Consider the following 22,339-nt stretch of genomic DNA (forward strand, 5'->3'; position numbering starts at 1 on the left):
TGGCTGTAACTTTTCTTATTTCTCACTGTTGCTTGATTGCCATAATTTTTCACGGGATTTATGCACAAGTTTCTCACTGCTGTCACAGTAGTTTCAGTGTCACAGAAATTAAGTTTGCAGAACACTACAGGGCTTGATGGTTTCACAATCTAACGTTAATTTTCGCACGATGTTCAAAAGCACTCTTTACAGATTTAATTTTGACATGCTATTATGACAGGAGCATTTTGAAAAGCATAAGCCTAGTGGCTGCTGTCAGAAAACAATTATGTCAAACTTGAGAAAACGGCTGAGGTTTAAACTTTCGATTTCAATTGTCTGTTCTGAGCTTCCTAAATGTGCAACACCTCTTCTGGCTAAGAATGCTGAGCCACCAGTCTGTTTTTCTGTCTTGACCAGAGAAACAGCCTTTATAAGCATCTCTGGTGTGGTAGACATAGGTTTTGCAATACAGTGAAGAATGGCGCTTTGCATGAGGCATCTTGGTTAATTGTGTTCCATTAATTCCCATCAATCTGAATCTCATCAACGCCTCTAACCCAATATATTACTGTGTTCTCTTAATATTTCATTTGCATGATTGTGTAGGCAGTAGAAGTTGTGCTGTGAGGAATAAACACAGATGGCATATCCTCAAAAGTCTTAAACAGATAAAAATTTTGATTTCTATTATGCAAAAAGGAGACATTTGTCTCCTGATGTGTTTGTGGAAACAGGACTGAACTCAAGACAGTAGTTCGTAGTTGCTAATGTCTATATACCAGATTAAAAGCAAGTAGTCGGACATCAAATATCATTACAAGGCATAGATTTCATTAAAACAAATCAGTCTTCAGTAGCATAATTTGTTCTGTTCTTGTTTTTGTTGGTTTAGAGTATTGAGCTACAGTCTAAAAACTTGGACTAAATAGTGTAGGATGAGACAAGGAAGTGAAACAGTATTCTTTGAGCTTGAAAAACAGAGCATTCTCCTTCCTCTAATAGCACTCATTTTCATTTTAATGCGAGTCATTTTTCCTCTGTGTCAGGCAGCCTTGGAGGCAGGCAGATCATCTTCCTCAGTTGTACAGTGGGGAAGGCCATGCAGGCTCTGTCAGGAATTCCATTAAAATGGAATCGCCTGGATTTTGTCTCTTTCCATTTGGCATCTATTAGTTATGTGCTGGCGCAAAGGCAGTATATGGTCTTCCTCGCTAAAAAAACATGCAATAAAAATATAGCCAAAAAGCACTTAAATTTTATATTGAAAGAAAAGAAAAACAAAGGGATCCTACACCACTCATCCAAACAAACAATGAATAAAATGAAAATTTAAACATGCAAAGGAATCAAAAGACACAAAACAGTAAAAAAGGACAGCAAAAAAGAAGGGAAAAGCAAAATATATTAAATAGGAGAAAATATAAATAATAAAGGAAGGAAATGAAAAGAATATAGTAAAAAAAAAAAAAACTTAAAGTTAAAGCAATAAAGTAAATCAAAAACGTCTTACCTTCTTCTTGTCTCTCATGGAGCCTTTGCCTCGCACCATGATCTTGCAGCCCGTCTCTGCCTCCAGTTGTTTGGCTGTCAGACCTCGGGGACCCAGGATTCTTCCCACAAAATTGAACTGAGGAAACATCAAAATGTAGAGATGTTTTTTTAAGTGGAAAACAACTGCATTTCACACATCTGGTATGAGCATCCCAGTGCTAAAAATCTGACACGGATCTGAAATCATTTGAGTTGCACTTTCGATGTGACAGAACATTGTGTTTTATTCATTTTATATGTGCATAGTTCTGAGATTTTTAATCACTGTTCAATTTAGTTAAGAGATGCGGAGGCAGCCACAATCACATCCTCAAGGTTAAAAGCACAGACCATCATCCCCTCAGCTAATTGTTTTGCCATTTGGAAGCTTTGGCATAGCTTTATGTTATCTGCAGCATGGTAACATAGTTGTATTATTCAATCAAAGGGACTTTGAAAACCCTGGCAGAATGTTTGGAATGTCTAATCCCCGTTTATTGAAAGGGGAACATCTAGAGACCAAATGCAATTTTGGAATGTATCATTTGCCACGGGGAAGCCTTAACCATGCTCCACCCTGTTCCTGTACTGATACAATCACATGGAACAAATTTAACCTAACAAAGGGGTCAAAGAGTCACATAAAACACAAATACCTATACCAACATTGTAACTTATGGTGCAGTGCTTGACTGCTTTTGGTCCAATGCAAATTCATGTTTCAATTAACATGATTCTGGCTTTAAAAGTCAACAAAACAACCATTTACTGGAAAATATTTTCCAAACCCAAGTTAATTTTAAATTCCTTTCAATTTAGACGTGACCAAAAGTGGAGATGTCTGAATGGTTAATTTGTTTACTCCGTAATAGAACCGTAAATTTCCACTGATTTCTACTCTCAATAAAACCCTTAAGACATTATAAATGATATTTTGTAGCATTTGAGTATGAAAACCACCAGTCAAGCAAACTGAATGATCTGTTGAGCTTTGACTCCACCCGTGGTGTGATTTATTGTGCTGTCCCTTTAAAAGTCGCAAGCCCAGGACATTGTGCTTTTTGGCGTTTGGGGCCTGTGGCTGCGCTACTCTTTCAGGATTTAACCTTATCTGTCACAATGGGTTGAGTGATAAGCCAGGCAGCTGAATCTCTCTCAGTGTCACAATGCATTCTCTTCCTTTTAAAGCTCATGCCTTCTCAGGCCGCTCACAGCTGCTGGGGGTTGTTGGCCCTCTGTGCTGTATATTTAGAGATGAGCTCATCAGACTACTGTGTACTGTGGATGGCACTGGCAAAGTCTGTATGTCTGTCTGTGTTACTGTAGTTTATACTTGTTTGTAGGCAAAGCTTGTGCAATTGCTAAACTTCGTTGTCAGTCTAGATGTTTCTGGCTACCTTCCTGTCATTCTGATTGGTAAGCTGTGTAACATTGAGATTACTGCTGCTCTATGTAACTGCACAAACAACTGAAGGGACTGATAGTATATCATTTCCAAATAAAATTTCCACTGATTACCAGGTGATGCTGATTAAGGCTGCAAAGTGTGTAATTTTCTGTGAATCACAAGATTTGTATCTGATTTCAAGCAAATCAGACAGTATTTCTCATTTCACAAAAGAATGGAATGTTTCTTGAAGGGAGAACACCAAAAATAAACAAAAAATTAAGGGCCAGAAAAGGCGGAATGACTTTTGTGTTTTTAGTCACTAATTTTATAAGTTGACATCAGAAAAAAAAAACACTACAGTTTTTTAGTATTTAAGTCTATTATGCTCACCAGGATTGCCTTTTGTTTGATCAAAAACCCAATAAAAATTGTAATATGATCACAGAGTGATAATGAAATATTATCACAATTTAAATGTTTTAATTTTTCACAATTTTTAAATGCACTTTATTCCTGTGGTGGCAAAGCCTTCTAGTCTTATTATTAACAATGTTGAAAACAGTTATGCTGCTTAATTTTTTTATTTTTTTATTTTGTCTTTGATGAATAGAATGTTTAAATTAAGAACAATTAATTTGTAATCGAAATATTTTGTAACTTTGAACAATTCAATGCATCCTTGCTAAATAAATGCAGCATTTTCTTAAATAAAAACTTTCCATAAAGGATAATTCACCCAAGATGTATATAACATATAAACACAAATTAAGATTTTTTTGAAAATTTGTGTACATCTGAGACGACGTATGGTTGAGAAAATGAGGAGAGAATTTCTATTCTTCTCTTTGGGTGGACTATTCTTTTTTTTTTTTAAACAAATTATGTAAACGCTGTCCTTTTTCTTTTGCTTTCTAACAAGTTTAAGAACTTCATCTAAAGTGTGTGGCTCTCGATGAACAACAATGAAGTACCGGAAAAACCTCATTACCAGTCGACAGCTAGAGTGAAAAGAGTGGGAAGAGGATGACAGACTGAGGCGGCGGCCTCAGAATCACTCTGAACAGTCTTTACATAGAGACAGTGAGAGCATGCAGAATGGAAAACTAATCATCATAGTCCACCCCTCTCATCGCTTCGTCAAAGTCCACATTTGTTTTCACATAGACTTTGAAAGCAGGGATAATGCTCTACATCATTCTCTCCAAAAGGCGATAGAGGACATAAAGGCCAGTGACCTGCATGTCTCTCCCCCACACTTGGCACGGATGGTGGGATGGTGGTAACCCTGACAGGTACCTGCAGGATTATCGGAAATCTGCTTCTATTACAGGGGAGCAAACTCACTCTTAAAACAAGCCTGATGATTGATGGCTGCAAATAAGATAAGGATTTGTTGTGCCCTCAACTGATCTATCAAAATGACCATCACAAAGTGTAACGAGGAAACACAAGGTGGAGGCAATCTAACAGTATCTTGCATTATAATTTTTTACACTATCGGTATCTTCCAATCTTACATTACTTTTTAAATGTAAACATTAGGTATTCTGACATCTGCACACTGGATCTGGACAATTGAATTTGAAAGTAATTGATTCATGGTAACTCTAGCTGTTTGACAAAGTAATGTCAAAATAACAGTCAGTAGGTATTACTGACTGTTACTGATAGTCAGTAAGTTACTGATAGTCTTGAAATCATCAATAAAAATGGTAGAAATTGAGAAATCTGTATTACATTGAAATATATGCCACTATTTCATAGTAAACGCATTTTTGTAGTTTGGTATTATTAGTCATGTAGAAAACTAATCAAATCTACCATTTTTTGGAAGAGTAGCCAGTGAAAATATTGGCAGGGCAATTAAAGATCTGAATAGGGCAGAAAAATCCTTATTGTTGAGAATATTGCTCGTGAAAAAAGACCTACTGGTGCTGGCAGTGCGCAGTTACAAATGACTTTGTTGCTTTATGAAGTTTGTGACCTCAATAAGTCACTCAACAATGGGAAATTCTGAGCAGGTTGTCAAAATGTATAACATTTTAATACACTAGACAGCAGATACCAGTTCAGAAGTTCCTGTGTGTTGTCATCTATCAGGTTAATCTATTCAAAAGCTTTTCTGCCTTCAAAATGCGTTTACTTGATGCAAGAACAGCATCAGAATGAGATGTATTGCATTCTAGAGCTTCCAATTTCTTCTACATACTTTTAAAACAAGTTAATTTCACACATTTGTGCAAGTGCTGTAGGTTGGGATTCGTCCTGATATAGAAGACAATGCACAGAGGCTAATTATAACTAAACGAGAGATAATAGAGAAGCCTGTTATGCACCTCTCATTCAAACTTGATTAACCCTGACCCTACTATCACTCTCATCAGCTCTTTAAGACATGAGAAACGTGAGAGTTGTCAGCCAGAAACACTCTTCCATCTACTAACTGTCTCCTTAAACACAGCCTCAATGCTAAAGACTGTCAAAATAAACAGGACACTGAAAATGTACATCCCAACACTTTGCTCAGATGACATACAAACGTTTCAGGTTGGGCTCCTCTCGTAATCCACTCTCAGGCCTGATGACTGTTTCTGCATTAATTACGTTTTTTGAGAATCGTATGAAAGCTGCCCTTGTATACAGGATTCAACAGTCATGATGCATTCAAATAAGATGCACAATCTGGCTGAGAGTCAAACAATGCATAGACTCACAGTATTAAGCAATATTTACCATGCTAATTATTGTCTTTTGATCACTGCTGTCCTGGCAGAGACGAGTTAATTGGATCAGTCTGCTGCAGGATTATCACGCTCCCCTGAGTATACATCTAAGGTAAGACTATCAAAATGTAAAACAACCAAATATTAGTCATAAGTCATACAGCACGTAAAATTGCAGTTTCTGAACCCCCTTTCAAACTGCGATTCCAGCAAATACACGGGTTAAGTTTTCCGGCAATTGTTCCCGGGTCGCTATATTTTGCACTTTCACACTGCCAGTGATTACCCGTTTACACACAACCCGTAAAGATCCCGTAACAACACATGACATCAGGGCGTGACGTGTAATGTACGAGTCGAAAACGTTAGGCACGTTATACTTTCACTGAAGCTGGCGAACAATCTTGGCGTCAGCGCGGAAAGTGAGGAACTAACCGATCTCTGCTTCATTACAGTTAGCACATATTTTTTCTGTCACGAACGTTGATCTTCCTTCAAAACAGCCGGTAAAAGAGTCGCGCGATAACGTGCATCATCACTACGACACGGCATTAGATCTGGTTTTTGTTCACACAGCGCTCGTCCCGGGATTGAACCCAGCAATGTTCAATGCCGGAATCAATTTCACAGAATTTCACAGAAATTAACAGCAGTGTGAAAGGGGCTTGATAGGGTTGGGCCGACAGATGGCATTGTGATTACGATTGTTGTCGTGTGGCGCCGCACTGTATCAGCTAAAGAATTCTACACTGGACGCAACAAAGCGCCAGTTGAAAATCATTTGAAATTTCTGTCAGCAAGTCATAAATAGAATGCGGAAGCAGTTTACTGTCAGAGATTTGTGGTGTCACGCCACATCCAATGAGTGGATGAGTTCTGTTGACATATTATAATGAATCTCTATTATAGATCAGTGGTTTTATAGTATTTTGTCATGCCACTCGCATCCGGTGGAGACACTGTGTTAGGAATCATTAGTTGTTTTCCCTTATTAGGATTCACACTTTGGGCACATGCCCTGATGTCATCATCCATCGTGATGTTTCACTGTAGACATCGCCCAACCTTAGTTTCTGACTGTACATTATTATTCCAGTAACACCATGAATGCAATGATTATTTTAAGATACTAATCTGCTGTAAAAACAGCTTTCTTGACCTCAATGTTGTGTGCATACATGACTAAACTTGTTCTTCTTATCAATAAATCACCTGCTTTACCCACAGAAACATGCCTGCACTGATGGAGATTCAACTGTGAACTACTGCTCAACAGTCTATGAGTTGAAGAAAAACATGGGAAGCATTTGAGACACATTTGGGAACACAAATTAAATCTATCCAGTAGTCTTAGTAAGTGACAACAAAAGGATTAAACTATTTTGGAAAGGTGCTGAAGTAATACTTACATCTGGATATTCTTTGACAGGCACGTAGAGTTTCTCTTGGAGTTGTGCAATGGGCCCCACAGCATCCGGGAGCTCGGAAGTCCTTTTATCTGTGCTGCCGTTCAGAGTGTCATTGTACATGTCCTTCCGTACCCGTCCAATTTCTGTCAAACAGACATGTTAAAAACTCAATTATATAAAGGAACTCTGAATTAAAACCTGGATAGAGATTATATATAAAGCCATATTTAAAAATTAAAATGATGCCATCATTTACTCACTCTTATGTCATTCCAAACCTTTATATGTTCATTTCATTTGTGGATGATAGAAGAAAATATTTAGAAAAATGTAATTCAATGCAAAATAGAAGTTAATGTGTACCAAAGTTTTTTGGGTACAAAATATGCTTGCGGGCTTGGAAAGGCATGAGGTTGAGTAAATGACAGAATTTGTATGTTTGGGCGAACTATCCATTTAAGGTTTAACATCTGAGAGAGGAAACTTCAACCAAGATCCTGACAAATGTTTCACTTTCTTTGAAAAACGGTATTATCTACACAAACAATGCAGTTTTCCACATAGCTTGATCCATAAAAGTCATTCCCTTTATCTTTAAAAACACAGAATAGACGTACTTGCTGTTATAAATGACTTGCAGAAGTTTTGAAGAGTTCATGCAGCTACTTAATTCAAAAACAACTCCTAAAAGGCATGAGAGCCCAGCCAGCCATGGAGGAACTAGCGCACCATGATGTGCATTCACAAAGAGTGAATCAGACACCAGCCTTTTGAATGCTCGTCGGTCCAAACAGAGGAATTCCAAAGAGACCAGCTTAAAAGACTGAAGCAATAATTATTATTTAACAAAAGCTCTTTGGAGGATATTGGGAAGAAGCAGCACTATATTAGAATGGATTTACACTGATGTACAATATGGTTCAAAATGACAACATCAAAGCACGGCCCAGGCCTGCAGATTAAAATGACCTAAATATAACCCTGAGCGGAGTCAGTCGTAGCCTGCTGGGCTCCCATAGGATCCTCCCAGAGCAAAGCCGAGAACCTCAACAAGATCTCATAAGCAATAACTCAACAGTACTCAACAGGCTCTGGTCCTCTGAATTCCACTGACAACACAACTCAGTCCTGAAGATCGAACAGGATTGTTTTCAATGTCTCTCATATGTCTTACATTAGTGAATGCAAGCATGTAATGTAAGAACACTTACACTCAAATACATGCAATACATGCTCTTACCATGTGTTCGATTCCAACAGCATTTTCTGATTTACGATGTTTTAAATAAATCCCAACTGGTTACACCAGGACCGGTTTCGTCTGCCAATATGCTATCATTCAGAACGGAGCTGATAAAATAAACCCTCGGAGTGAAATCAGCAATACGAGGTCCCACAAAGAAGCACAAATCCAAACATCAGCTCAAACTGCTCAAAGCCGATTCATTTACACATTCTGGCACTTACACATGAGAAATATAATTGGTCACTTTACATTATGTGTTGAAAGGAGATTAAACAGCGAGTCAGAAGTTTATACTGGGTTTTGTGTGACTCTATGGCTTAACATTCCAACGGTCTCAAAACTTTGGACTAAGCATGACTTATCCCATGAGTAACAAGGGCTGGGCGATATATAAAATATTCACAATTATTCTGCTGCCAATATTAAACAAGCAATATTGTGATTATCACAAATTTCATGGTTTTTATTCATCTGTTAAAGCTATAAGGATAGCTCTTCCAAAAATAGAAATTGTGCCAAGATTTACTCCCCCTCATAAGACTTCTGTTGATCTTTTTTAATATACATTACCAAACATATTAAACGCCATGGCTGCTTGATGAACAAGAACAAATCACACTTGTTCTCATGAGGGTGAATAAATAATGACCGAATTTTCATTTCGTGGTGAATCATTCAGAAGCATAAATTCAGACGCAAAAATGACTTTATATAAATGGAGAATAAATATAGAAAGATTCAACTGTTTATAGCATTACACACAAATGTTCAAAGAAGTCTCTGAATGCTATTTTCATCAATTTTTACATTAATAAAAATATTTTTGCATATTGCAAATTAAAATGAATACTGACATTAAAATAAATTTTCCTTGAGTCCATTTAGTAAAATTCAATTTGAAAACACCTAATTTTTTGGATCTGCTTACAGAACATATACATAAATAAACAGAATTTTTTTAAATAAACAAAATAAACACTACAGTCTGTTTAAAACATCCCCTGAAGAACAGCTGAGATGACATAAGACATATAATTTTCCACCCCCAGTTTAGCTGTCATTAGCACAGCCTTCAAGTGCACTAAAAACAAACAGACTGGTCAACACTGGAAAACCACTACATAGATATACAGTGAGATAGTCCTTCCAACTGCTGCTGTAGACCATCATTTACATGTGTGTGTGACACAGAGAGAGAGAGAGAGAGAGAGAGAGAGAGAGAGAGAGAAAGAGAGAGAGCGAGCACAAGACGACTCTGATTACAGTTTGTGTTTGTCTACTGTCAACTGAATCGAGCTAACCAATACTACAGTATGATACAGTTGGTCTGGTATGACAGCAAGCGAGCAATGGCTACATCACTGAGACATAAATATCACCTCCATAATGCTAGCTGCGCTCCTGCATTTTAAACACAGTGCTACAGACTTTACAGACTTATTTACTAATGACACACTGGCATGCGTCCGGCTTAAATTACTTCTTCCGACACCTTTAGTATTTTTCACAGTTTTAGTGTCAGCCACGGGAAGTTTGTGCCTATATCAACTTCAAACGGGCAAATTTGGATGCAGTTTTTAGACTTTTTGAAACCGTTTAAAAGAAAGAACTGGAAATCAGAGATATGTGCTGGCAGAAAAACAAGCGTGATTTAATGTGAGATGTCAGACACATTCCTTGGTCGTTTAGCGAACAAAACTGTTGTTGCCTGCGAGAGCTGGCGGTCTCCAGACCTTGCTGGACACTGCATAAAGACAAAGCGGTTACTCAACCAAACACTGCTTCACAGTATGTGCCATTACATAAGGCTTGAAAAGATGAGTGCACATACACACAGACACACAAATTCATATAAAAGACAGAATAGGAAATTATTATAAAAACTATACACAAAACATTTATGAAAAATTGTTATCAACCAAGTAATTCCCATTTCTAAATGAAAGAATGTGACCAGTTTCGACAAAATAAATAAATAAACAGCAATTTTCTACATTGATAAGAACAATAAATGTTCCTGGAGCACCAAAGCAGCATATTAGAATGATTTCTGAAGGATCACATGACCCAGAAGATTGGAGTAAGTCTTCACAGAAATCAAATAAATTAAATTTTAATTATTATATTAATGCATATGTTAATTAGTATATTAATACATATATCCATAATATATATTTACTCATGCCTAGATTGACTTCATCATCATACAAATGTATAGTTTTCTTTCCTGCAGTTATAAGTTGCCACTGATGAGTCTTAAATAAAAACTAATTATTCATATTTTACGTACCATTTCACAGTAAAGTGTACGTCATGCAACGGAGAGTATTAAGACTTTGGAACAGAACAGATCTGTCATACAGAGACAGTGAAGTTGGCCATCTGTGGCAGTGTGGGAGAGATGAGAGACGCTGAGAAGAACAGAGGAAACGTGATAAAGAAAGGTAAAAAAAATAAATAAATAAAAGATAGAAAAGGTTGCAAGAGGGATGAAAGAGTAGACGGCAAACAGTGAACCATCTGGATAGACGTCTACTGCCAGGAAACTGTCCGACTTCTCCACACACCACAGTTACTGCAATTGTCAGGCTGTTAGTGACAGTGTAAAAATAAATGTGTACAACAAGATTTCCCTTTGCTCTGACAATATATCTTCAAACTGAATGCCTTCTTCAGACCAAATACCTGTGCTGAAAGCAAATCCATTTAAACTGCAACAGTTTTTTTTTTTAACCAATAACTTATGACATCCCCATTTTTAAGCAAAAAAATATCATTATTTAATAATCCTAATGTTTCAGGCTCATAAACTGTTATTTGGTCTGGAATACATAAGAGTTTATGAGAGCTCTTCACATATACAATACTTAATTCAATTCATTAACTTCTACTAAGCAAAGCTGCATTTATTAAACAAAACAAAAATATAATAATCATTTGATCTTTCCTGTCACTTTTCATTAATTTAATGCATCCTTGCTGAGTAAAACTGACCCCAAATGACTGAGCCATAGCATATATCTCAAAAACATCAAAAATGATAGAATAAAAGTAGTCTATATGATTAATTTACTATATTCCAGTTATTTTAAACAAAATGATAACATGACAAACCGACTCAAATTTAAATAATTTGCCTTCTGTCATAACTATAAAACAAACATGGTGCCAAGTTTGATGTCAATAATGTTTGGATATGTGATGCGCCGCAAAAGCCAATAATGTCATCGATATCCAAAAGGCATTATATTTCACATAAAAGCTACAGCGGATGGCAGGTTTATTAGATAATAAATACAAAAAATTAATCTGTTTATCAAAATGACTAGAAAAGCAGGATTTGGAACAACATCGGTTGAGCAAATGACAGATTTGTCCTTTAAGGTCGTCCTGATTCTCCTGGCAATCAGAAAATTAGAATGCAGCATGTGCTTATCACTCTGATTGGAGCTATACAACATCATGATGTGTTTGTGATGGTCAGCACTAACGTACTGGTGATTGGATGATTGCTGATTGCATTTAGGCTGAAAGAGATTGTCTGTTGGTGTCAAGAAGACTACTGCGGGCAAACTGGCAGTTAAGGGTGAGATAAAGATTGAGTATTTACAGCTGCAAGCAAAGCTGTCTGGGAAGAGCAGGAGACTGATGAGATCACTGACACGCTCGATAATCAACATTTATCTTATCAAAGAAACCGCTAAAGGGAGACAAAGAAAAATTAGACACACAGGGACAACTGAAAAGCACCTACACAAACACAGAAGACATGAGGACTGACACAGAGGCACGAGATGTGACCTGAAAATAACATCATAACTGCTATACTTCATAGCTCCAGGCACATCTGTCTGCCACTGCGTAACAAAGCAGTTTTATTCAGAAAGGCCACTGTGAAAAAAGTGAGTTATCTAAACATTATTAAAACAAACTCTTATTGTTTGAGATTCAAAGCCAGATGTGTTGTATCCCTTTGTGGACCAGTATTTATTTAGCTTTACTCTGGGAATGAAATCAGTTGAGGCCAATTATGACTGTTATTCCACCAAAAAAAAAAAGGGTTTTGTAATCAAAGTGTAAAAACTTTTGCCTCTAAAATGACACTTCCCTTTTCGGTGGATATCACAAAAGATTGTTAATTTTAAACCAACTGTCTATATAGAAACCAATACACGGATGGATGAAATTATGTCCTGTCCTACATTATTTCTCACTAAATATCATTTTTTACTGATTTTTTTATTTATTTATTTATTTATTTTAATAATTTTTACTGATGTCATGGCTTAGACCTAAATGTGTAAAATTCTGTAATGACAAAATTTCAATGGATGATATATGTTTTTGTTTATGTTTTTGAAAGAAGTCTCTTAAGCCCACCCATGCTGCAATAATTTGATCAGAATGTAAATACATACAAATCAGCAATATTGTGATATCTTACAATATAAAATAACTGCTTAATATTTTAATATTATTTAAAAATTAAATAAAAAAGTACTCCTGTGATGTAAAATCTGATTATTAAGCATTACGTGTCACATGATCCTTCAGAAATCATTCTAATAAGCTGATGTGCTGCTCAAGAACATTTATTATCAATGTTGAAAACCATTCTTATGATAAATTACCAGGATACTTTGTTGAATAGAAAGTAAAAAAAGGCATTTATTTGACAGATTTTTTTGTCTTTACTCTCACTTTAAATGGAAGCATAGATATAAAATATGAATTTAATAAAACATTTTCTGATTCCATAAAAAGGTTTCTGATGCTAAATATAATAATAAATAGTATGACGCCCCGACATAGCTTTTCATGCGGTTAAACTGAGCTCAGCCCATTTCATTGACCTGTTCCCTATGGAGAAGTGTTTCAGAAGAATTATTTTAGTGCATATTAGTTTTGCAACATCTGTCCTGACTCAACTTTGCAGAAATTGGAGGGAAACTGTCTAGCTGGTGGTGTCCTCGACCCGTGCCCATTCTGTATCTCGCTCTGTCTGCGTCACGGGATCTTACTAAGGAGGTAATAGCTTAATGCATTGAAAATCAAAGAGCATTGATGTCACATGTATTCTGAGATGAAAGGGTCATTTAACTACACTCACTCAGACTTTCAGGACAACATGTATATAAATCATTATGTTAAATAACAGAGAAATGGACACAATTATATGTGTAAAGTGATTAAATGTTTCCTAGAGCACACATTCATACCCGATACTCTCTCTCTCACACACACACACAAACACTTATGTGGAACATTGAGCAACTCTAACAGTCATGAAGTGGTGACAGATTCATGAAGAACCGTGTGATCATTGTATGTGCCCTTGTCACGGTCATATGATGCATATAGGTCAGAGTGGTGTCCCTTCATTGCTCATGTGGCAGTCTATGTTTGAAAGGGGTTACCAGAACCATGCTTTACTCTTTAACCAAGTAGACCACAATGTGATTGTGAGGACAATCAAAGGTCAAGACACCGCTGAGAATTCTAACTTTCCTAACACATTTGCCTGGAGCAACTTTCACCCCTTTAGGAAATACATGACACTGTGGAGGCATTTAGAAAACTACAGATTTACTGATTACTGATTTAAGTGGCAGTCTTCAATACAAGCATAAAGAAAGATAACCCCTAAAAATAACAATGTTTAAGGCAAATTCCATAAGATAAAAACTTTAAGCCAAGTGGTATGCAAAAACACAATAAACATTTTGTTTAAGTGAACCCTGTAATTTAACGCATTTAATTTAATTGTTTATTTGACATTTACTGATAGAAAATACATTAAAATATTTTCAATTATAGGAACCACAAAGTTAATTTTATACATATTTAGTTTCAATATTTGTTTAATGTTTATTGATAAAAAAATAGAACCAAAGAAACAATTTCCTTAAATTTATTGTAAGCATTCAAGTTTATTTTATAAATGTTGTCTATTTAATTTCAATCAAGGGGTTTAAACTTCATTTAGAAAAATTACAGGAAAAAAATTTATAAAAAACCTTATGATATGATGATGAGGGAAAAAAAACATACAATATTTGACCTTCTGGGGTTGATGATATGCTGAAGGTTAATCACCTGCTTTGGTGGACCACTTTTTCGGCCTTATTTTGCACCCTATTATTGAAAGTGCCTCCAACAATAACATTTGTGAAATGCGGCTAACAATCCCAATATTATTTATCCTAGGCAATAATAAAAGGCAACAGAACAGTTTCAGTAAAAAGAACAGAAAAGCACATTTTGCAACAACTTCACTGCTAGGTCCCCCTGGGGCTCTGTAGTCCCGTTTATATCTAACTCAAATAAGGAAAAGCCAGTGTTTTCAAAGAGAGGTTCAACATTGCTTCTGGATCCTCTCCCAGATATTTTTCTTCCATGATGGCTTAATTACTCAAATAATTCAATAAGCAGCATACCAGCAGAATATTTGTTCCTTAGAGGGAACACAAAAGAAGTGTGAAGAAAAGAGCAGTACTTGGAAAACACATGCTGGAGATTTACAAAACCTGGAAACAATAATACAGCACCATATATATCAAATATTATGCGTAATGGCTTGTATTCATTTAAAACACTACATATACAATACACACAATTAAAACTATATAAACAACTGGAACTGTAAGCATGCTGACCTGCAAGTAAAAAGAAAAAATCCAAAAGAACATTTGAAACTGCAGACACAAATGAGTTCTCTGGCATCATAAAACACACTGGGTGTGAAAAGAAAAAGTACCCTACAAATGCGCAAGCAAAATACCAAGCTTATTATATAGTAACCTCTTTACAATAACCTGACAGAACTGGGATCCTCATACAAGGAAAATATATGATACAATAAAGCTGTACAAAAGGCAGTGGGTGATTTGGAACCCCTGTAATAATGAGAGGAAATCTAGATCAAAGAAATTCTACCTGTTTTTCAGCTAATCAACATTTTAGGAGCTCCATCTAGTTTTCAATATGCTTGAATAAAGAGAACAAGCAAGGCTAAATTAGCTCTAAACATAGGAGCTGAAAAACCCAGGCTTAGGGAGGTTATTTATGACACACATTTCAATATGCCACAAGCTATTAGTGAGTTATGATGAATCTAGATTCAGTGTCCTAAACAACCAGACAGATTGAATTCACTCTAAAAATGGATTGTAAAATACTGTGGATATATAAATCTAACAGACCACCCTTCTCTCCATAAAAGTATTGCAGTGGTAGCCTTTATATTATTACATGGGGTTATCAGCAATAAATTGTGAATGAAAAAAGCCACAGCTATGGGGCTGTATGATTAGAATGTGAAGGAGAAAGAGAGAAGTGATTCTGTTATCAGGTCCTCAGCTTCCTCTGCGTTCTCAGAGGAAAACTGCTGGTTACATGCGTTCTGCAGCATTTAAATGTGTTAACAGTGCATCAATAGGCCTAAGCAAACATGTTCTTTCATCGTGAACAAATCATTCCCATTTACTGACTCGTATATTTATTTTGACAGCTTTCCTGGCTTATTAGCCTATATATTGAGTAAACCACAGGCCAACAGAATTTGAGCACAGTTGTAAAAAAGTATTTCATTGGTTGGACTAACTGAAAGAACACAACCTCTTCATTGAATGAGTGAGGGGGTCTCAGTCACAAGAAACAGAGGAAGAGCACGAATAAATTATGAATATGTAGAAATGACTTTTTGTCTATATAATATAATAATGTCATTTCCAGCTTAAATTTGTTTTATTGTCTTCTATAGTAAACACATATGACGTTTAAACACAAAAGTCTGTAGTCTAGATTATTAAACGCACATTTTAAAAAAGGATCATAAGATTTGCTTCAGTCCTCAAAGACTCGATGTTAACAACGAATCAGTGAGTGAAAGATTCAAAGACTCGCTCACTCACTCACTAAATGACTCCCACTTGTCGCCACCAACCGGCATAATAATGTAGCAATTTTGTAATCGATTTAATTTTCACTGGGATGACAATTTTTTTTAAAAAATATATTATTAACAAACTCCAAGAAACAAAAAAAATTATAATAATAATAAAAACACCAACATATCTAGGATAAATCTAAAGGCACCCACAGTTCTTACGAACCCAAATCAAGTGTGTAGAACTCTCACCTTCATCTAACAGTCGCTCGAGATGGTTGAAGATACCACAGAAGTTTGGCAGGCTGCTCATCATTTTCTTGTCGTTCATGAGCTGCATCAGATAATCAGGAGTCGGCTTAGGCTTCTCCTTCGTTTCCATTTCCCCAACCATGTTTAATACCCTTCAAAAAGGCGTTAAAATTCGGAAAAACACGACAACCCCCTAAAAAAGTAAAGAAAAAGAAAAGCAAACGGAGGGGTTTGCTATGTTTTCCCTGTTTTATTCCAAAGTCCTGCCCCGATGTAGCTACTTTTCAAACGCAATGTTGAAACTTTGCATCACCCCCAATCATCAGTTTTTACAAAAACAACAACTAACTTAATGACTCAGTTAACCAAAGGAATCTACGCGAAAGTGCTTATTTGTTTGTAGAGTGTTTGCCGTCAAATAACTCCAAAAACTGCCGCATGCCCGCTGAGATTTGTGCGTCTGTCCTCTTCTACAGAAAACGTTTTATCGCCACCAAACGTTTCTCCCCAGAACTTTCCACAGACCGTCGACGTCGTTCAGAGCACTTGAATAACGGTTTTAAAGCAGGGCAGTGTTCACTTGTAGGCTCTGTCTCTCGCGCAGTGTTAACTCCTTTAGTTGCGCCTGATGTTTCTGTGTTCAGAGCAGTTCTCTCCCAAAGCTGTCTGTCACATGATCATGATCAACCCTACACTGCTCAACATTGCCATCGCACGGAGCCTTTCTCCCTCTCTCCCTCTCACACACAAACTTGTACACATATACTCCCATAGACGTGTTGTTTCAAAGTCAATGATTTGTACAGATTCTAAATAAACGATAATATGCAAACATTCGATTCAAAACGTTATAGTTCTGCCTACTGAAATCTGAAACTTGTGTGACAACTATAGCCACTGTCTAACCCTAAACCTTACTATATTTACATTTTCTGACTTTCAGCTATTGTAAAACAAATGTGCACACCCAATAATTCTGAAGCAATGATATGAAGAAAAAAAGAAAGTGCGGTATTTGTTTGCATTCCAATGCATTACTAAATATTTAAACATGGACCGTCTTACAGATAAGAATATCTTAGAGGAAGCATGGTGGATATCTTGGTTTTATAATCAACTTTGACTAGACCAGTGTCTGTATTTCACTGTGTTATAAGTGTGCATTTTACATGTTCAAATCCAGCTTTTAAGCAGGTTTTATTTCTGAAAGTGGTGCAAATGCATTGGTTTTGAGAAACAGGAGGGAGGGGAATGAAAGGGCTTGGAGGAACAGGAAAAGTTTTCAGAAATTCTTGCGGCCCTCCTTCTTCCTCTGTGAAGTGGGCAGCATTCTTATGCAGATAGACACAGACTCTAGCTATTGCTCTCACAACAGCTAAAGGCCAGAGAGAGGCCCTCCTGTAGGGAGCGGTTTGTTGATAAAATGCTGACCTAGGATCAGATTTGTGCCATGTTTTAAGCAACCAAGGTAAGTGCAAGGGGAAAACTGATCCAAAAACAGGAGAAAAAGACTTGTTGAAGTTCTCTGCATTCATACTGGGTTCTGTCTCCAAATGTTCCTACTGCCTTTGGAATTGTACTCTGAGTGAGCTTGCAGGGTCAGCGTCGGTTAGCAATCTAAACCTTGCACACAATGCAAAACATATTTTCTTGATCAGCACATTGTTTTCAGTAAATATAAAAAATAAAAAAAATCAGTAAAGATGAATTTACTTGAGACAAAATATTTACAAAATATATAATAAATATTATATTTATATATATATATATATATATATATATATATATATATTACAATTTTTATTATTTTAAGCATTAAGCTTTATCAAAATGCATTAAGCATTATCAAAATGCATTTATATAATAGTATTTTCTGTCTTGTTTTAATCATAAAATCCAACAAAATTTAGTGATTATGCTTACAATAATATACATGTATATTAAATTGTTATTTATAACAAATAAAGTAATTAATTTAAAACAAGCCGGAAAATGGCATTATAAAAATTTTTTATTTATTTATTTATTTTTTGGCACAGAGAGGATGTTTTTTCATGTTCAAAGAAAACTATTTTAATAATGGACTAGATTTTTTTATGGATAACACGGGTTGGTGCTAAAACATTTACTTTTATTTTTACAAAACTCCAGGAACAACTTCTACATGATATATCACTGATATTTCAGTGGCCAGGCGATTCCTCAAGGATGCTGTGTGGCCCTTTCTCCCCTTATTTTTCACTATAGGGAATCTGATTGGTGCTAATTTGTCAGGCCGTGGAGATGAAAGTGAGGATGGTATTAGTCTGGGCATCAAGGGATTGGAATGGAGGCTATTTAGCATGGGAGTCAGACAATCCCCAGGGCCTCCCATCACCACAGCACAACCGTTAAATAAATAGAGAAGTAATTAACAGACTATTGAGAGAACAGACCATTTCATTACTGCACCTTCTTCTGATAGCGAGAGTGAAAACAGTTTGCTATAGACAAAGCCATTGAGATGTATTGACAAAAGAATATGTGAAAATCTCAGAGGAAACGCACACAATAGTCATTTGATTGACAACTCATTAAGATGGATTATTATAGGCTTTGAGCAAAACAAAGAATAAGCATTTCATTTTCTTTGTGGAAAGTTGAAAAAACAAGACAGACGTATTATTCTGATGTGCACACTACACGTGCTTTCTTTTAGACCATATCCTTTTTGAACAGAGGACCTGTTTTCTTCTAAGAAATCATTGGCCGCAATCACTAAATGTAACTGAAATGTGGAATTTCATCACTAAACAGAAGTACAAAACAATTATTTTTTTCATTCTTATCTCCCATTGGTTGTACAAAGAGACAGCATCCACTGAGTTGAATAATATAACTGCAAACTTTACCTTTAAATTTATCAAGAAACAGAAGTTGACAATCATTTATTCCCTTTTATGATGCATGTATCACTGAGTGAAATGGCTTCTGGAGCTAAAATAAAATAGGGGAAATTTGCTGAAAATTTACGGACCATCAGGTCATCCCAGATGTAGAAGAGTCTTTTTCTTTATCAGAACAGGTTTGATAAACAGAGTTACATTTACTGCTCACCAGTGAGTGAATGGATGCCGTCAGAACAAGAGTCTGATCAGACAGCTGATATGAACATCACAATATTCCACAACTCAACTCCAGTCTATCAGTTGACATATTTTGAAGTGTAAAATGTGCATGTAATAAAGAAATTCATAATTTGAGGCGTTTTAACTTTAAACCTTTGGGTCCAAATACCATAACATATAATAATGCTTCCTCTGGTTAAAAAAAAAAAAAAAAAGAAAAAAAATATTTAAAACAGTTCATCTCCTCTCATATGCAAATCCAAAATGTCTTAATGATGAATTTGTTTTGTTGTTGCAGCTTTTCACTTACAATACATTAATTTATGGAGTGAAGTCACATAGATTACTTGTGGGTAATTGTGATATTTTAATCAACTGTATGGACTTTCATTCTGACGGCACCCATTCACTGCAGAGGATCCATTGTTCAACAAATGTGATTTAATGCTAAAGTTGTCCAAATCTGTTCTATTGAAGAAACAATCTACATCTAAGAACATTTTTAGCATATTTTAATTTTTGGTGAACTGTTCCTTTAAGAGCACTGCAATCTGACAAGAAAACCATTTGAAAGCTTTATTTTGGTCATAAGACAAATGGCATTGTTGTTAAACAGACACAAGGATCCTCTGCACCTGTTTTTCTTTCATGTGTAAACAGGCTGGCAGTTACTTGTGACATGGCGATGAGAGTGTGTGTCCCACTTGTGTGATTATGTTAAACAATGTTTGTTCACTGTGTGTTTGTGAAGAGCTCTATATATTTGCAAGTTTGCATGTGTGTTTGGGTATGAATGTATGCTCATATAACAATTATGCCATTGTACATATGCATCTAGTTTGTGTGTAACCACTTTAAGAATGCTGTACATCTGGGAATGTACATTGTGTATGACATGGTGAATGATGCATGTTTTACCAATGGGTCTTTGTGTAGTAACAAAGGTTGGTTTGTAGTCTGTCACTACTCTGCAATACACTGAGTGGAGGATGAGAATGAACATGCTTTGTTTACGATATTTGTTATGATGAATATCTAGAGACTACTAAGTGTCTCTCCCATGTCATAGCATACATACCAAAGCCAAGAAGGAGTTAAACAGACAACTGTATCTGCTTTTGGCCTTGTGCATGCATGGGGTTCTGTCAACAAGCCAAACAAGCTTTACATTCAGCATGAAGCCTGGGTCAGTTAAAAGGTCAAAGTTTAGTTCATGCTTAGGCATCATGAATGTGTCCTCTGACATTCCATTATGCATCCCATGACAGAATTATCCATGTAAAACAAAAGAATATGGTACACTAAGACATGGCTCAAGCTATAAAGATATTTGTTATGCACTGTGAATTCATTGTGTTGTATTTATTATGTTCTAGATATTTTTTCAACCATATTTAGTTAATTATGAACTGTATATACACACTATATCTTTCAAAAGTTTGGGGTCGATTGCATTTTTGATTTATATCTTAGTCTTATGCTTTATTTTTTGACCAAAATATTAAAAACAGTTATATTGTGAAATATTATTATAATTGAAAATAACATTATATATTTTAAGATGTTATTTATTCCTGTGATGGCAAAGCTGAATTTTCAGGAGCAAACTCTGTACTCCGTACTATTTTTGAATAGTAGTGTATTTATATAAATTGTATATATAATTATTTTTAAATGTGCATTAAAGAAAAGTATAAGCTCCAAAGTAATTGTAATTAAGTCACATTGGCAAGAAAGTGACAGGCAAAACTGTAAGTGTAAATTTAAACTGTATGCGACAAGAATTCTGCGAGCTGCTGCCCACATAAATAACACTGAATTTTTATCTCTTTATCCTTATTTAGATCATTTTAAAATGTCTCATTTCAGACAGATCAAGACTGTGTCAAGCATACATCTCCTAAACGAGTATTTGAGTCATAAGTCGTTAATACATTTCATATCATCAAAATCCTTTCTGCATCACTGCAATTTATATGTGGCCAGGCATTTTAGCAGATATTCTTGAGACTACCTCCAGTGAGGCAGCCCACCTTAGCCCACCAGCTGCCCATCACCTGTCACTCAAAAAAAAAAAAAAAAAACGGCTGGAGGTTCTAACTATTGAGAGACCATGGTGTGCCCAATTTGTTGCTCCATTTGAAGAATGTTTTTGAATTTTGGTCAGCTTGAGATAAAAACCACAAACACCAATACCTTAAAAGTTCCTTAAAAATGAAGGCAGTGACCTCTGGGGTCACTTATTTCCTCAACCTTATCTACTGGAACATTACGAATTAAAACAAAAGCAAAGGATTTTTGTTTGCTCTATGCTCATGTTTAGGGAAAATATGCAGAATAACGTGGCATGAAATTAAACATGCTAAAATGTGTTAAGCACAGTATTAGACTTTTACTGGCAGCTGAAATCATAATAAAATTACCTAGAAATAATTATAAAAATATATATTTTTTTATATTTACCAACAATACAATTTAGTTGCAATGACCACTGCAATTCAACATTTTGGTGAATGTGATACTGGGAGAAATATCAAGTGAATAAAAACTTAAAAAGAACTGGATGTTTTTAAAATAGATTTTTTGCAACAATGTACATTTATTTTTTTGATCAAGTTAACGCATCCTTACTATTCTTACTGACCCCAACATTGTTAAAGAGTGCTGTGTGTGTGTGTGTGTGTGTGTGCAAACAAAAACTATTTATATTTATATATATTTAAAAAAACGTCAAAGCTTTCTATGGCACACATATGGGCCTGATCATGCTCACTGTTTGAAAGAATTGCATCAGAAATTACATGTAATTTTC

The 22,339-nt window shown here is 35.7% G+C and overlaps 1 protein-coding gene across 5 annotated transcripts in view; it reads right to left on the reverse strand.

The window, feature by feature from the left end:
• The window catches only part of qki2 (QKI, KH domain containing, RNA binding 2), a 31,456-nt gene extending 14,310 nt beyond the window's left edge, over positions 1-17,146 (reverse strand). For 2 of the 5 annotated variants that reach the window (XR_003293346.1, XM_026276669.1), the window contains exons 1-3: positions 16,421-17,141; positions 7,035-7,177; positions 1,493-1,609 (exon numbers count right to left, since the gene is read on the reverse strand). Coding sequence is in view for 4 of the 5 variants with exons in the window: in XM_026276669.1 (XP_026132454.1) it covers positions 1,493-1,609; positions 7,035-7,177; positions 16,421-16,562 (402 nt within the window). In the remaining variant the exon portion in view is untranslated. Of the gene's footprint in view, positions 1-1,492; positions 1,610-7,034; positions 7,178-16,420 lie in introns of all 5 variants that reach the window. The other 3 variants (XM_026276668.1, XM_026276666.1, XM_026276670.1) reach the window with 3 other exon arrangements.
• Between the last annotated feature and the right edge of the window lie 5,193 nt (positions 17,147-22,339).

The sequence above is a fragment of the Carassius auratus genome, chromosome 12 (assembly GCF_003368295.1).
Source record: "Carassius auratus strain Wakin chromosome 12, ASM336829v1, whole genome shotgun sequence".
Lineage (NCBI taxonomy): Eukaryota > Metazoa > Chordata > Actinopteri > Cypriniformes > Cyprinidae > Carassius > Carassius auratus.